We start from the raw sequence: 17,173 nt of genomic DNA, 5'->3' as shown, positions 1-17,173 counted from the left end.
CTGGGCGGCCGCGCGCGCCCCTCGCTCCCATCGCCGCCGCCCCCCCCCCCCCACTCCTCCTCCTCCTCCTCCTCCTTCCTCCCTCCCTCCCTCCTCCTCCTCCTCCTTCAGCCGGCGCGGCGGGCCCGTCCTTACCGCTCATGGTGGCCGGGAGGGGGGGAGGACGAGCCCAAGCGGCGTCGGGGCGGGGGGGGGGGAGGAGGAGGAGGAGGAGGAGGAGGAAGGGGGGGGGGCGGGCGCGCCCGGCTCGCTGACGAGGCGGCCTAACCCCGCCGGTGACCGCCAAGGGGCTGCCGAGGGAGGGAGCCGAGCGCCGCGGCCCCGGCCCCGCGGTCCGCCCCCGCCGCCGTGTCCGCCAATGGGATGCCGCCGCGGGAGGGAGAGTGACGGGTAGGGAGGCCAACGGGAAGCGAGGGCGGGACGGTGGAAGGGGGGGAGGGGGCGGGAGGGGCACCGCCCCCGCTGCCCCGCCCCGTGGGGGAGGGGGAGCGCCGCGGGCGGTGGCCAATGGGGGAGCGGGAGGAGGGGGGCCGGCGGTGGCGGGGGCCAATCGGCGCCCGCGCGGGCTCGCAGGGAGACCCCGTATGGGAGCGGCCGCGGCGGCGTGGGCCGCGGCGTGATGGGCGCGGGCCGCCGCCAATGGGTGGGGGGAGGCGGGGGCGGAGGAGGGATTGGCAGCGGGTAGCGCCAACCGGCCGCGCGGTTCGAGCCGCGGGGGAAGGCGGGCTCGCACACTGACGGGAGGGCTGACCAATCCTTCGCTCGGAGGCGTCGGCCGCGGCGGGGCGCCGCGCCAATGAGAACGGCGGTCCGTCTCAAACTGGCCAATAGGTGCCGCGAGGAGGCGGGGCGAGCGGCCGGGCTGCGCCCTTGGAGGGACGGCTTGGCGGCGCCGGGAATGTGGCGGAAAAGGCGCCATTTTGGCGCTGGCTCCGCCCCGGCGGCCGCCGTCGCTTTGCCGGGAGCGGTCGCCCCACAGCCCCGGCGGCGTCCCCGCCGGCGTCCCCGCCGGCTCTGTAACCCGGGCCATGTCGCGACAGTGCCGCTTTTCGCCCTCTTCCCCCCCCCCCGTCACCTTTTCCTGTTACGAGCCACCTCAGCCCTGTCGCGACAGCCGCCATCCGGCTGTGCGACTTGTCTTCACAGGCCTGCGGCAGGGGCCTCGTCGCTGTGTAAACATCCCCAGGGCCCCTGTCATCACAGCGGGCCCTGGAGTCCCTGTCACGACATGCCCCACGTCCTGTCACAGCACTCAGCCCTGTCATGACAGGAACTGTCACCGTGTGACGCCTGGGCCTCGCCCCTCCGCGCCTGCGGTCAACCCTGCTCTGGGCGGGTTTTTTTGGGGGGGAGTTCACAGCAAAAAGCCCCTGGTTTACAAAAAACGAGGTTTTTGAAGGCAAACGAGGTGTGAGGGTCCCCGGGGACGGGAAATGGGCACAGCCGGTGACAAACGAGGCGGGGAGGGGGGGGATGACACATGAGAGGTGACGTTTAATTTCTTAGTTTCTTTATTTTTTTTCTTTCTTTTGCTTTCCAGCATCAAAGCCACCCGCCCCGCACGGTGCCTTGTCTCGTATGTGTGTCCCCCCTGACGCTGCTTTCCCATCCGCTGCCCGTCCCCACCGGCCGCTGCCCTTTGATGTCCCCCAGTAACAGGCTGGGGGTGTCACAGCGTGGGGAGCCCCCCCCACCCCAGCACCCTCCCACACACCCCACTGTTGATTTTGGAGGCACTACCGAGGCCAGCGAGCCCCTCGCCCAGCGCCCCGCTGGCCGCCCGGATGCCGTCTTCCCCGTGACCTTTTTATTTTTCCACTTTTTTTGGCCTAATTCCCTTCATTCCCGCAGCTGGAAAATTGCCGTCGCTCACCGCGACCTCACCCCGCTTCCAGCGGAACCGTTTTATTTCGCCTTCTTGACGCGGCACTGGCCCCACTGGCCGCCTGCGAACCCCCGGTGTCATTAAAACAACGCTGGATGAAGAGCAGAGACCCCCCGCCCTGGGGAGGAGAAATAAAACCAAACCCCCCTGCCCTGGCTGCTGCAGCTGGTGGGTTTTGGGGACAGCCCCTCATCCTGCCTCCAGCACCGCACGCAGCCTGTCCCCCAAAACTTTGGCAGTAGGGAGGGGGCAACCATCCTGCCCACTGTCCCCTTGCCATTGAGTGAAGCGGTGGCTTTGTGTGTTCCCCCCCAAAACTCTGTGCTGGTGGGGAGGCGGCCGCCGCTTCACCCCAGACCCCGCTGCGGCCTTGAAGTCGCCTCCGCCGCAGCCGTCAGGGGGCCAAGGCGGGGGGTTCCCATCCCTGTGCCCCCCCTGTGCCGAGCGAACGCAGCGATTCCTTTGATCCGGGCCTGCGTCCCGCCGGCTGCAGCGTCAGCAGGCGCGGATGGGACCGGTCCCCCGCCGTGCCTCAGTTTCCCCTCCTGACCCGCAGCGGTGTCACACGGGGACACAGAGCATGCGTCCACCCAGCCCCATGCCTCAGTTTCCCCTCTGGGATTGCCAACGGTGCCATGCCACCAGGGAAGAGGACAAACTCATGGTTTCTTGGTTAGTTTGTCCCCATCGTGGCATCCCCCAGGGTCGGCGATGATGCCGGGGTTGTGCTTCGCAGCCCCGTGCCCCAAAAGAGCTGGGCCCGGCGGTGGGGAGGGCACAAGGTGGGTGGGGGACGTGGGGACTGTCCCCATCTTGTCACCGGGGCTGAGTCCTGGCCAACTCATCATGTCACCACGGCATGGGGCAAAGAACAGATCTGCCTACGCCTCTCCGGGGCGAAGGCTGCCTCCTCCTCCTCCTCCTGCCCCCCCCCACCTGGCAAGCCCCCGTCCTGCCCCACTGTGGGGGGGACAAGGCTCCCTGTGGGCCTGGGGGAGCGGGCTGGGGGGCACAGGGGGGGCTGGAGAGAGCCACCGCAGAGCCCCCACCCCACTAGACACCTCCCCTCCCCATTAGGGCCCCTCTTTATTAGCACCCCTTATCCCCCCCCCAGCACACCATTACTCCTATCAGGATCTTCATCCCATTAACCCCCCACCAGTAGCCCCCCCACCTATTAAGCCCCACCCAATTACCCCACTGGGACCCTCTCCAGTAGCCCCCCCCTCCATTAGGACCCCCACCCTATTAGTACCCCATTGTTGTCCCCCCCATTGGGACACCCCATCCAATAAACCCCACCCCAACTGGACCCCCCCAATGACACCCCACCACAGTAACGCCCCATTGCCCCCCACTCCCACTACCCCCACCGGACCCCCTCTCCAGTAGCCCCCCTCCCCAGTAGCACACCATTAACCCCGCTGCCTCCCATTAGCCCCCCACCCCTTAGCACCCCAGTCCCCCAATCCCTCCCAGACCCCTCCAGTCCCTTCTCAGTCCCTCCCAGTCCCCACCCAGTCCCTCCCAATCCCCTCCCAGTCCCCCCTCAATCCCCCGCAGTCCCCTCCAGTCCCTCCCAATCCTTCCCAGTCCCCCCCCAATCCTTTCCAGTCCCCACCCAGTCCCTCCCAATACTTCCCAGTTTCCCCCAGTCCCTCCCAATCCTTCCCAGTCCCTCCCAATCCTTCCCAGTTTTCCCCAGTCCCCCCCCCAGTCCCTCCCAATCCTTCCCAGTTTTCCCCAGTCCCCCCCCCCCCCAGTCCCTCCCAATCCTTCCCAGTCCCTCCCAGCCCCTCCCAGTCCCGACGCCCTCCAGTGGCCGCAGCCTGTCGGTGCCGCCCCCGGGCGCGGGTCTCTGCTGCCGCCTGGCGGGGGCGCCTGGCCCGGCTGTCCCCAGCCCTGTCCTTGTCCCCAACAATGTCCTGTCCCCAAACCTCTCCGGTCCTGTCCTGTCCCCAACAATGTCCTGTCCCCAAACCTCTCCGGTCCTGTCCTGTCCCCAACAATGTCCTGTCCCCAACAATGTCCTGTCCCCAAACCTCTCCGGTCCTGTCCTGTCCCCAACCCTGTCCTTGTCCCCAACGATGCCCTGTCCCCAAACCTCTCCGGTCCTGTCCTGTCCCCAGCCCTGTCCTTGTCCCCAACAATGTCCTGTCCCCAAACCTCTCCGGTCCTGTCCTGTCCCCAACAATGTCCTGTCCCCAACAATGTCCTCTCCCCAAACCTCTCCGGTCCTGTCCTGTCCCCAGCCCTGTCCTTGTCCCCAACAATGTCCTGTCCCCAAACCTCTCCGGTCCTGTCCTGTCCCCAGCCCTGTCCTTGTCCCCAACAATGTCCTGTCCCCAAACCTCTCCGGTCCTGTCCTGTCCCCAACAATGTCCTGTCCCCAACAATGTCCTGTCCCCAAACCTCTCCGGTCCTGTCCTGTCCCCAAGTCTGTCCTTATCCCCAACAATGTCCTGTCCCCAAACCTCTCCGGTCCTGTCCTGTCCCCAACCCTGTCCTTGTCCCCAACGATGCCCTGTCCCCAAACCTCTCCGGTCCTGTCCTGTCCCCAACCCTGTCCTGTCCCCAACAATGTCCTGTCCCCAAACCTCTCCGGTCCTGTCCTGTCCCCAACAATGTCCTGTCCCCAAACCTCTCCGGTCCTGTCCTGTCCCCAACCCTGTCCTTGTCCCCAACGATGCCCTGTCCCCAAACCTCTCCGGTCCTGTCCTGTCCCCAACCCTGTCCTGTCCCCAACAGCATCCTGTCCTGTCCCCAACCCTGCCCTGTCTCCAGCCCTGCCTTGTCCCAACCCTGTCCCCAAGTCTGTCCTTATCCCCAACAGTGTCCTGTCCCCAGCAGCGTCATCTCCTGTCCCCAACCCTGCCCTGTCTCCAGCCCTGCCTTGTCCCCAACCCTCCCTTGTCCTGTCCCCAACCCTGTTCTGACCCCAACCCTCTCCTGTCACCAGCTCTGTCCTGTTCAGTCTTGTCCCCAACCCTGTCCTTATCCCCATCCCCATCCCTGTCATTTCCCAACACTATCCCTGTCCCCAACCTTGTTAACACCCTGTCTTTTTTCCTGTGCTTGCTCCTGTCCCCATCCTTGTCCCCAACACTACCCCTGTCCTGTCCCCCACTGTGTCCATGTCACCGTCCTGTCCCAGTTCCTCTCCCCATTCCCATCCCTGGCTCTGTCCTGTCCTGAACCTTGTCAGTGTCCCTGTCTTGTCCCCATCTCTGTCCTGTCCCTGTCCCCAGACCTCTCTCTTTCCCCAACCCTGTCCTGTCCCTGTGTTAGCTCTGTCACTGTTCTCATCCCTGTCCCTGTCTTGTCCCCAACCCTGTCCCTGTCCCATTCACAACCCTGTCCCTAACCCAGTCCCCATCCCCATTCTTGTCCCTGTCCCCATCCTTCCTCCCTCTCTCCATCTCCATTCCCACCCCTGTCCCCATCCCCATCCCTGTCCCCATCTCATCCCCATCCCCATCCCTGGCCGCACCTCACACCATCTGTGTTAGCGCTGGGGACACAGGATGGGGGACTGCCTCTGAGGAGGCAGACCAGTATGGGGGCAAACTGGGACGGGGAATGGGGGCACTGGGACCAGTCTGGTAGGGAACAGGGACACTGGGATGAGGAATGTGGGCGCTGGGACCAGCCTGGGGGGAACAGGGCCACTGGGGTAGGTAATGGGGGCACTGAGACTAGTCTGGTGGGCAATGGGGACACTGGGATGAGGAATGTGGGCAGTGGGACCAGTCTGGAAGTAAATGGGGGCACTGGGATCAGTCTGGAAGTGAATGGGGACACTGGGATGAGGAATGGGGGCATTGGGACCAGCCTGGGGGGAACAGGGGCACTGGGATAGGTAATGGGGGCACTGAGACCAGTCTGGTAGGGAATGGGAACACTGGGACCAGTCTGGAAGTAAATGGGGTCACTGGGATGAGGAATGGGGACACTGGGATGAGGAATGGGGGTGCTCAGACCAGTCGGGGGGGTGGGGGGGTGAGGTGGCAGAGGCACTGGGGTGGGTAACGCTGACACTGGGACCAGTCTGGGAGGGAATGGGGAAACTGGGGTGGGTCACGGGGGCACTGGGGTGGGTGGGTGGGAGGCAGTGGGAGCAGCCTGGGGTGCCCAGCCCCCCGGGCCCCCCCTGGGGCGTCCCCCCCCGGCTCCCCCCGCAGGTCGCGGCCGCGGAGGAATCAGGGCGACGCCGGGCGACTCCCAGCAATTTTGGGTTGGGAACCGCAGAAATGCAGCCTGGAGCGAGCCAGGCCCGGCCCGACCGCGGGGACAGGGACAGGGCATGGCCCGGGGGGGGGTGGCAAGGGCACTGGGGGGGGGGATGTCCCTGGCAGCCTGGAGGGGGTCACAGGGCTTGGGGGGGACCTGGGAGGACCCAAGGCACCACTGTCCCCGGCAGTTTGGGGGGACCCAGGGCATCATGGGGGGGTCTCAGGGCCGGGGGGGGTGTCCCTGGCAGCTTGGGGGGGGAGTCCCAGGACACCATGGGGGGGTCCCTGGCAGCTTGGGGGGGGGTCTCAGGGCTTGGGGGAGACTCAAATTGCCATGGGGGGGGGGTCCTTGGCAGCCTGGGGGGAGACCCACGGCACTATGGCAGCTTGGGGGGGGGGGGAGCCTCTTGGCAACCTGGGGGGGTCCTTTGGCAGCTGGAGGGGGGTCAGGGCCCCCAGTGCCACCCCCGCGGCCACCGCTGCCACCGCTTTGATGCGGCTTCTGCACCGCAGCGCAATGAGAGCCACATGGCGGGGGGGGGGGGGGGGGGGGCGGAGAGGGGGGGGGGGAGGGATGGGTTGGGGGACAGATGGGGGACAGACGGATGGAGTTGTAGATTGGGGGGGCTCCTCCGTGGTACCTGGGGTCCATCCCTGTCACTCCGAGGTCTGTCCTGCCAGCCTGGGGGTCTGCCCCTGCCCCCCCCCCGGGGGTCCGTCCCCGTGTCCCCACGGGCCAGGCCTGTCCCCCGTGGCCACCGCAGTTATTTCCAGCCCGGCCGGGGGATAATTAGAGGGTGGGAAGGAAGCGCCACGGGCGTGGGCACGGCTTGGCCCCGGGGCAACCTCTGCCCCGGCTTCCCCGGGGCCTGGGGACCCCCCCCAGCCCCCCCTCCCCCCCGGACCCCCAGGTCCTCCAGGTCCCTCTTGTCTTTTGGGGTCTCCCTCTGTCTCCAAGGGTCCTCCCCACAGCCCCAGTGTCCCCTCAGGTCCCTGCAGATCCCCTGGGTCCCCCCAGGTGCTCCTGGTGCTTGTGGGTCCTCCCATGACCCCATGGGGTCCCCCCATTGTCCCCCATGTGCCCTTAGGTACCCCATATCCCCCTGGGTCCTCCATGACCCCATAGGAACTGCCCCAATCTCCCCCATGTCCCCCTGGGTCCCCCATGACCCCATGGGACCCCCAATCTTCCTCATGTCCCCTTGGGTCCCCCCCAGTCTCCCTCATGTCCTCTATGACCCCATGGGACCCCCAATCTTCCCCATGTCTCCTATGACCCCATGGGTCCGCCCCAATCTCCCCTATGTCCCCCTGGGTCCCCCCCAATCTCCCCCATGTCCTCTACGACCCCATGGGTCCCCCCCAATTTCCCCCCATCCCCCTGGGTCCTTCCAGGTCCCCCATGTTCCCCTCGGACCCCCCATGTCCCCCCTTGTCCCCTGTGTACTCATCAAGCCCCCAGGTCCCTCCTATCCCCCCCCATGCCCTACGGGTCCCCCCATGCCCTATAGGTCCCCCCAGACCCTATGGGTCCCCCCCCCAGACCCTCATCTCCCCCCCACTTCCACAGCAGGGCCGAACTTGGGGGAGCGGTGGGACGCCGGGGGGCCACTCAAACACTTGGGTCCCCCACACTGGTGGGGAGGCCAAGCCAGAAGGGTGCTGGGGGGCGGGGGAGGATGCTCAACCCCGCTATGAGCCCTCGGAGACTCCCCGCCGTCGTCCCCCCCCGTCCCCGCGGCCGGCTGGAGCCCGCGGGCGCTGGCACGCCGTGGCCGGCGCACCCACACGCGCTGGGGCCGCCGCTATTTTGGGGCCTCCGACCGCAAGAGAAACATCCGGGGGCCGGAGAACGGCGGGGGGGTCAAGGGACAGAGGGGACGCGGTGGCCACCGCCGCCAAGCGGGGTGGGGGCGCGTGGGGCCACCCCCGGTGTCCCCCGGCTGGCGGCCTGCCATGGGGCATGGGGACATTCTGTTATGGGGGGGGGGGGGGGGCTTGGGGACACTGTGCCGTTGGGGACACCGGGCTGGGGGGCTTGGGGGCACTGTGCTATGGGGGGGTACCACACTCCCAGTGCCCCATTCCCAGTGCTACCTATTCTCAGTGCCCCCAGTCCTCGTTTCCAGTACCCCCAGTCCCCATTCCCAGTGCTCCCTATTCTCAACACCCCAAGTCCCCATTCCCAGTGCTCCCTATTCCCAGTACTCCCAGTTCCCACTCCCAGTGCCCCCACCCGCACACACATGGAAGCGATTCGTGGGCTGATTTTCGCTCCCCTTTGAAGGGCCGCGGTGCCCCCAGCCCAGCTGCTGGCGCTTACCGCAGGACGCCTGGGTCCCCGCGCTCCGTGCAAGGGGGGGCCATGGTTACAGCCTGGGGGGAGGGAAGGTGTCCCCCGGCCCCTGGGGACAGGCACTGGGATGGGGACACCTCCAGCCCTGCCGGGGGACTGCAACCTCCATCCTGCTGAGACCCCCCAAACTCATGACACGGGGGCTGAAATCCCCCCCATACTCCTGCCATGGGGGCTGAGACCCCCCAATCTCATGACACGGGGGCTGAAATCCCCCCATACTCCTGCCATGGGGGCTGAGACCCCCCAATCTCATGACACGGGGGCTGAAATCCCCCCCATACTCCTGCCATGGGGGCTGAGACCTCCCAATCTCATGTCATGGGGGCTGAAATCCCCCCCATACTCCCGCTATGGGAGCTAAGAGCCCCCAAACTCATGTCATGGGGGCTGAGACCCCCCCCAAACTCACGTCACGGGGGCTGAGCTGGACTGATAGATGTGGGTAAATGAGTCAGGGATGGGGGGGAAGGAGGGAGAAGGACAGGAGGGAAGGAAGGATGGATGGATGGATGGACAGCCGACGGAGGGAAGCAGAACCAGAGGACCGGCCGTGGGGAAGGAGCCCCCCCCCCCCGTCTCCCCCCGCCCCCGCGAACGAACCCAGGCGTCCGGCCGGGGTATAAATACCCGGGTAATTGCGGGGGCCCCGAGTGCGGCCGTGGGGCCCGTGGGCGGCCGGGCTCGGCGCCGCCCTGTAATCAGCCCCCGCCGCCGCCAGCCCTCGCATCACCCCCCCCCGGCTCCCCTTGGCGGGCGACCGCCAAGCTTTGAAGGGTCCCGGGGGACACGGGGGGGGTCCCCACTACCCCTAAGCCAGCGGGAGGCCCAAACCCCAATTTGCACCCCCATCTAGGGGACCCAGGCGTTCGGGCGGCTCCCAACTCGCCCCCCCTCGCCCCGCGGTGAACCAAACCCTCGTGGTTGACGTCGGTGGGAGCCAAACCCCTGTGATTCCCCCCAAAAAAGCCCATGGGGTGCCCCCACCCCGCTGGCTGAGGAAGAGGAGGGATGGAGCGGCCGTCCCAGTTTGCTCCCAGTCTCTGGGCAGTGGGAGCCCTGGCGAAGGGGGGGGACCGAAGGGGGGGATAGTGGTTGCGGCCTTCGGCGGGCGGCCGCGGCGCCGGCGGCTCCGGAGCGGAAAGCCCTGACTCAGGGCTGGGAAAGGGCCCCGCTGGCTCCCAAACGGCCGTGTCGGGGGAAAAAAATAGGAAAGGGGGAAAATAAAAAAGTAAAGGGGAAAACAGGAAGAAAACGGGGGGGAAGGGGGAGAAAAAAGAAAGGGGGGGGAAGAGTGGTTGGAATAAGTCCTCCATAGTGGGGAAACTGAGGCATGGGGGGATCCCCAGCCCAGTCTCCAGGGCCACTCGTGTCCCTGTCCCCAACCCTGCTCCCCTACAAGTGTCCCTTGTCCTTGTCCCCAGCTCTGCCCCTCCAAGTCATTCCCTCCCTGCTCTCCCCCATCCCCATCCCTGGCCACCCCAGCCCCATCTGAGTTCCATCCCACCCCATCCCCATCCTTGGTCCCTCCTGTCCCCATCCTTGCTCCCCCAGCCCCATTTCTGGTGCCTCCAGTTCCAGCACTGGTCCCATCTCGTCCCCATCCCTGCTCCATCCACATCCCATCCCCAATCCTGGGTCCAGTCTTGGCCCCATCCCTCCTTGGTCCCCACCCCTATCCTGTCCCTGTCCTCAGCCCTTGTCCCCCCCATCCCAGCCCCTCATCCCCATCCCTGCTTCATCCCCACTGGCACCGTTTTGGGGTGGTTTCGCCCCATCTCACCCCCGCAGATCCTGGAGTGACACGCTGACAAGCCCCTGGGTGCCCCCAGGTCTCCCCTCCTCCTTTGTCCCTTTCTTCCCTTTCCCCTGTCCTTTCCCATCCCTCTCTTCCCCCTTTTCCTTTTTTCCTTCCCAGCACTTTTCCTATTCATCCCCTCCTTCCCCTTCCCTTTCTGCCCAGCCCTTTCTCCCCCTCTCCTTCCTCTGCCTTCCCCCTTTCCTCCCCAGCCTCTTCTCCCGTCTTTTCCTTTCCCTTTTCCTTTTTCCCCTTCCCCTCCTGCCAGTGCAGCCCCTCTGCGCTTCCCTCCCCACTCCTCTCCTTTCCCCTTCTCTCCCCCCACCTCCTGCCCCCCGTCCCTGTCCCCCTGCCCCCGCCCCCCTCCCCCAGCCTTCAGCCTCCCTGTCTTCCTCCCTTCACAACTTTTTTCTTTACTTCCTTCTTTCCTTTTTCTTTCCTTTCGTCTTTTTTCCTTTCCTTTCTCCTCCTTATCTCTTCTTCTTTTCCTAGTTCCTTTCCCTTTTTCTATTCCTTGTTCTTTTGGCTCAGACTCTTTTCCTTCTTTTTCCCTCCCTCTTTCCCTGTCCTTTCCTTTTCCCTTTCCCTTTTTCCTTTCCCCTTCCCCCTGCCCTCCCTTCCCCCGACACCCCCCCTCCCCGTTTCCCCCCCCCCCCAACGAGGGGCGGTTCGGGGCAGGGCTCCCGGCTCCCGGCCCCGGTCCCGGCCCGGCCCAGCCCCGCCGCAGCGGCACAGCGGGGCGGGCGGCCGCCGCGGAGCTCCCTCCCTCCCGCACCGAGCCCCGGGACACCGGCACCCCGAGATACCGGCACCCCGGGACACCGGCACCCCGGGACACCCGCACCCCCGCGGCCGGTCCCCATCCCCGGCATCCCCGGACCCGCGGAGCCCCGGAGCGCGGTGAGGAGCCCCGGGACAGGGATCCTTTGGGATGAGGGACATCCCCCACCCTGGACAGGGACCCTTCGGGATATGGGACCCGCTCCACGAGGTGTGGGAGGGGAGACCCCCCCCCCCCCCGGGGTACGGGACCTGCCAGGACAGGGACCCTCGGGGGACGGGAGGGAGTCCCCCCGGGGCTGGGACACTCTGGGATGGGGGACCCCCCCGCCCCGGGACAGGGACCCCGCAGGACGGGGGACACCCCCGGGATATGGGACCCTCTGGGGAGGGTGATTCCCCCCCCCCCCCCCCACCGGGGCAGGGACCCTCCAGGACAAGGACCCCCTCAAGGGTGGGGGAGCCACCTGGGATACGGGACTCTCCCAGGATGGGGGATCCCCCTGGGACAGGACCCCCCCCCCCCCCCAGGAAAGGAGCCCCCCCTCGAGTCAGGAAGGGTCCCCTGGGGTATGGGACACCCCCCCCGGGAAGGGGGACACCCCCTGCCCCCATGGCACTTGGCCTGGAGAGGACCCAGGCGTCCAGGTTGGTGGCTTCAGGGATATTTTCAGTGCTGGGACTTTGTGGCTCTTTCCAGACGAGTGTCACATCCCGTCCCTGTCCCCCCCCAGCCCCACCCTGTCACCACTGCCACCTCCACACGGGCCACCAGGATCCAGCCCAGGGACCGCCGGGGTCCTGGCAGCAAGCGGATGGGGCCACTGTGCCCCAGGACCCGGTGCTGGGGACAGGTTTGTCCCCAGGGCCATTGCCCCCCCCCCCCCCCCACCCGACCCGGGGATGGGGACACATCTGTCCCCAGGGCCACAGCACCCCCAGACCAGCTGATGGGAACATGTCCATCCCCAGGAGTCTGGCACCCCTTGGGGGGGGGGGCCGGGGACACACATCTGTCCCTAAGGCCACGGTGATGGGGCCACGTCTGTCCCTGGCACAGGGCCACCCTGGGACGGGCAGGTCCCTGGGAGGACACTGGGCTGGCACCAGAGGCCACTGTGGTCCCTGGGAGCCGTGGGGACCAGGAGATGGGGACCCGGCGTCCCCCATCCCCATACAGGGCCTGATTCCCCCCCCCCCCCGGCCCCGTCACCGTCCCTGTGCCCACAGGGGACACATTGGTGTCCCCCACCCCAGCAGGACCCACATGCTGCCATCCCCAGGGAGGGGACGGGGACATGGGGACGGTGCCAAGTGCCACCATCACCCCAAACTGTCCCCCCACTGGGGACGGCTCCACCGTGTGAGCAGGGGGAGCCAGGGCCCCCGGTGATGGGGTGTCCCGGACATCTGGGATCACGGGACAAGGGAGAGGGGGGGAAGCTGGGGCCGAGCAAGGACGGGCGCTGGCAGGGTGGCCTGGGGGGGTCACGGGCACGGTGGCAGGGGAAACTGAGGCAGGGGCTAGGGGGGCACCCACTGGGATCGGGGCTGGGAGCAGCAGCACATCAGGGATGGGGATGGGGACCAGGGATGGGGTTTGGGGAACAGGGACTGGGATCAGGAAACAAGGACTGGGGTCTGGGGACAGGGCTGGGGTTTGGGGGACCAGGGACTGGAGATCAAGGACAAGAGACTGGGAACTGGGGACCAGGGACCCCCAGAGCAGGGGCTGGACCCATCCCACCCTGGGTAGCTGCTCCAGAGCAGCGGGGGGGGAACGGGACACACGCAGGAAGGGTCGGTGTCCCTGACACAGCAGAGGCCACGCAGAGCCACGAAGCCACCAGCTGTCACACGACCCCCCCGGCAGCCCTGCAGCAGCCACTCATGCACCGAGCTCACGCCGTTCTCAGCCCACAGCTCCTGGCTCCCCGGGGCGCCTGCCCTGCTCCTAATTTCCCGGCGCAAGCGGAGCTGATTTATGGGAGGTTTACACTATTTTAAGCGTGCCTCCGTTAGACGCTCGCCCTGGTTTTAATTACCTCGGCTCTCGCGGCAGGGCAGCGTTCCCGGGGCACAGGCCTGGCCCTTGTTATCCTTGGAAAACCGGGAGCGCGCTGTGGCCGCGGCCGGGGCCGGCTTAAAAATAGGCGCAATAACCACGGCAAAAGGGGGGGACACCCCCCTCAAAAAAAAAAGCTGGAAAAGCCACAAAGTGGGTGAAGGGGAGGGATAAATTTTAAAAAAATTAAAATAAAGGGGAAAAACTAGGGGTGATGGGGGGGGGGGGGGGGGGGAACCAGCTCATGACGCCCGGTCTCAGCCTGCGGCAGCTGAAAGCCATGAAGGGCATAAAAGCAGAGGAAGTCGCCCGGGGAGGGGGGAGGCCACAGTATAATTCGATTAAAAGGCCATAAAGGCAGAAAGAGCAGAGATTGGGAGCAGGGGGAGGCTGGGGGGCAGCGGTGAGGGGGGCCCCCCACCACCGCTGGCACAACCCTGCTATTAGCCCTAGGAGAAGCCCCTGCGAGGATCCCTCTGCTCTTGGGGTGGAGATGGGGTGTTCTCAGCTCTGGGAGGTGGGGGGAAACTGAGGCACGAGGGATTGGGGAGCACCTGGTGGCGGGGGTGAGGAGGGAGGTGAGGGGTGTCAAAGCAGGGCTGGGTGCCCCACGATGCTGGGTACCCCAAGGGGCTGAGTGCCCCACTGCACTGGGTGCCCCATGGTCCTCGATACCCCAATACAGGGTGCCCCATAGTGCTGGTTGCCCCATCGCACCAGTTACCCCATCGCACTGGGTGCCCATTGCCCTCGATACCCCAATACAGGGTGCCCCATGGTCCTCAATACCCCAATACAGGGTGCCCCATAGTGCTGGGTGCCCCGTCGCACCAGTTACCCCATCGCACTGGGTGCCCATTGCCCTCAATACCCCAATACAGGGTGCCCCATAGTGCTGGGTGCCCCGTCGCACCAGTTACCCCATCGCACTGGGTGCCCATCGCACTGACTGCCCCATGGTCCTCGATACCCCAATAGAGGGTGCCCCATAGTGCTGGGTGCCCCCCAGCACTAGTTACCCCATTGCACTGGGTGCCCCCGCCTCCTTTCTCTCCTTCCCCCCAGCACCCTAACACCCATCTCCCTCTTCCCACAGGCCACCAGGCACCATGGCCCCGTGCCCCCGCTGACGCCGACCCCACCACCTCGGGGTGCTCCCACCCATCGTCCCCCCGCTGCCACCACCGCCGCCGCCGCCGCCATGGGTGACTCCTACACGGCCGCCTTCCCCAGCGCCCCGGGGCTGCTCTCGCCCTCGGCCAGCCCCCAGGCATCGCCCGGTCCCTACGGCCCCGACTACGGCCCCTTCGGCCACCCCTTCCCGGCACCCACCGGCGCCCAGGAGGTGCTGGGTGCCCCCGTGGTGGTGACGGCCAAGGGACACCCACCGGGCGACTGCCTGCCGGGCGTCTACCCCTCGCTGGAGATGCCGCATCCCTACGGCTCCTGGTACAAGGGCGGCATCGGCGGGGGGCTGCCGGGGGGCTCGGGGCCGGCAGCACCCTCCTGGTGGGACGTGCACCCTAACGGGGGCTGGCTGGGGGGGCCGGCGGGCGCCGAGGGGCTGCAGGGCTCGCTGCAGGGCCAGCCCACCCTCAGCCCCCCGCTTCCCACTTACGGCTCCGATTTTGGGGCTCTCAACCCCCCCCCCTACACCAGTAACCCCGCCGCGCCCCCCACCCCTAAAACCAACCCGGGCGAAACCCCTAAGGGACCACGCGGCGGTTCGTTAGGGGGTCGTCCGGCCTGCGATTGTCCTAATTGCCAAGAGTTGGAGCGTTTGGGGGGTCCGGGAGGATCCCGACGAAAGCCAGTTCATAGCTGCCACATTCCGGGATGCGGGAAGGTGTACGGCAAAGCGTCCCACCTGAAGGCCCACCTGCGCTGGCACACGGGCGAGCGTCCCTTCGTCTGCAACTGGCTTTTCTGCGGCAAACGGTTCACCCGTTCCGACGAGCTGGAACGGCACGTCCGTACCCACACGCGGGAGAAAAAATTCACGTGTCTCCTTTGCAGCAAGCGTTTTACCCGTAGCGATCATCTCAGCAAGCATCAGAAGACCCACGCTGAAGCCGGACCCCCCAAACCCCCCCCCGGCACCGGTGGGGAGCAGCCACCCGCTTCTCCTCGGCAGCCTCCGGCTTCTCCCGGTAAAGATGCCGGTAGTCCCGAGGCTGGCAGTTTGTTGGAGATTTGAGCCTTTGTCCTCCATCCTCATCCTCCTCTGCGCCGCTGGGGATATTTATTATGGGGTGCTGCCCCCCCCCCCCCCCCAAGCCCCCGCACCCCCCCCACCCCAGGGCTGGTGGCAGCTCCTTGTTAGCAATTATAATTTATGTCTTAAGTTATGGGCGGGGGGGGGGTGTCTCAGAGCACTCTAAGGCTCACTGGGGGGGGGGGGGACGGACAAGGTGAGACACCCCCCTCTTTCTCCCCCCCCCCCCAACTTCTTGCCCTCAAAAACCTCACCGGCCGCCTCGCGCCCCCGCACAGAGCTCAGGGACAGGGTTCGCCCCTTCTCCTCCGCCTCCGGCCTCGTTAGCACGCCAAGTTCGTTAGGCACTAATGTAACGGACCCCCCTCTCCTTTTTCCTGGCTGCCCCCCCCCCCCCGAAGCAATAAAGGGATTGCTAAGGCGTGAAAGCAGAGCCGTGCCCCGTTCTCCTGCGCCAGCAGGGCTGAGGCCAGGCAGCTTCATCACAGGGATGGGCTCTGCCTTCCTCCCACTCTCCTCCTCTGCTGCAGCCCTCGGTGCTCAAAGGGAAACTGAGGCATGGAGGGGATGTGTGTGTCCCCTCTCTAGGGGTGGTGGGAACTGAGCAGGGTTGGGGACAATCCAGCTCTGTCCCCTTGTCCCCCATCCCTTATAGCCCCACGCTGCTGGCTCCTCACAGCCCCATACCCCTGTGGTCCCCCGTCCCTCTCTCCCCAGGACCCTGCTGCCCCATGTCCCTTTGTCCCCATAGCCCCAAGACCTCGGGTCCCCATGGTCCCATGTCCCTTTTTCCTGTCTCTCCCCATTCCCAGGGCCCCATGGTCCCAAGTCCCCGTAGCCGTGTCCCCAGGACCCCATTGTCCCGTGTCCCTGTGATACCACATCCTGGTGTCCCCATGTCCCTACATCCCCACGGCCCCGTGGCCCCATATCCCTCTGCCCCCGTGTCCCCATAGCCCCATGTCCCCATACCCCTCTGTCCCTGTGTCCCCAGGCTCGGGGATCACCCCAAGCCGCTTTCGGGGACCCCTGTGGCAGCAGCGATCACGCCAGCCTCGCCCCGCGCACGCATGTGCCCTGGCCTTGCATGCCCACCCCGGCCAGCCACACGCGCGTGTGTCCCCCCCAGGACATCCATGCACGGGAACACGCGCGTCCGCAGGAACAGCCAAGCCTTGCCTCGTGCCTCAGTTTCCCCACAGCAGCATCGTGGCCAGGGGCCACGTGGCAGCACATGGGCATGTGGCGGGGCCACGTGTTACCGAGGACACCCCAATTTTGAGCACCGCAGGCTGGTGGGGACCCCCCCCTCCTTGCCCCCCCCCCCCTCCCCTTCCCTGGGCTCCTGCCAGCCCTTTGATGCTCCCAGCCCTGGTTTGGGGCTTTTTTGGGGGTTTTCAGAAAAAAAAAAAAAAAAAACACCACCAAAAAGCCACGGAAAAAGGCAAAGTGAGGCGGAAACGGGCTTCCGCGCCAGCACAAATTTGGGGGGGGGGGGGGGGGGGAACGGACGGACGACGGGGGGACGAAGGCAGCTGCTGGCACCCATCACCCCATGGGGGGACGGGGATGGCAGTGGGTCCCTGTGCCAGCGTGGCGGGGCCCCGGGTGCCACCCCCGGCCACGTGTGCCAACCCCGGGCTGAGTCACGGTGGCCACGGCTCCACAGAGCTGGCCAGGACCCAGGTGTCCCCAGGGAGGGGGGAACACACTGCTCCCCCCCTTCCCCCCCATGCAGGGAGGGGAAACTGAGGCACAGACGTATTCCCTGTGTCAACAGGGTGGCTGGAGCCCGGTGCCGTGACACGGAGGGTGACAGTGCGGACCCCCAGGATGGCTCCC

The 17,173-nt window shown here is 66.5% G+C and overlaps 1 protein-coding gene across 2 annotated transcripts; it reads left to right on the top strand.

Moving 5' to 3' along the window:
• Positions 1-232: 232 nt before the first annotated feature.
• Positions 233-15,420, top strand: SP7 (Sp7 transcription factor). Of its 2 annotated transcripts, none has more exons than XM_049818875.1 (2): positions 233-390; positions 14,213-15,420. In XM_049818875.1, exon 2 carries the CDS (start codon positions 14,318-14,320, stop codon positions 15,311-15,313), a length of 996 nt encoding a protein of 331 aa, XP_049674832.1. In that variant the 5' UTR covers positions 233-390; positions 14,213-14,317; the 3' UTR covers positions 15,314-15,420. The 2 variants fall into 2 exon arrangements, with proteins under 2 accessions (XP_049674832.1, XP_049674833.1); XM_049818876.1 differs by lacking the exon at positions 233-390 and adding an exon at positions 10,967-11,171.
• Positions 15,421-17,173: the final 1,753 nt, after the last annotated feature.

Source organism: Accipiter gentilis, chromosome 16 (genome assembly GCF_929443795.1).
Source record: "Accipiter gentilis chromosome 16, bAccGen1.1, whole genome shotgun sequence".
NCBI classification, from domain to species: domain Eukaryota; kingdom Metazoa; phylum Chordata; class Aves; order Accipitriformes; family Accipitridae; genus Astur; species Astur gentilis.
This window is presented reverse-complemented; position numbering and strand designations above follow the sequence as displayed.

Coding starts and splice junctions, on each gene's coding strand:
- SP7 (XM_049818875.1), top strand. CDS start 14,318: ATGGGTGACTCCTACACGGCCGCCTTCCCCAGCGCCCCGGGGCTGCTC.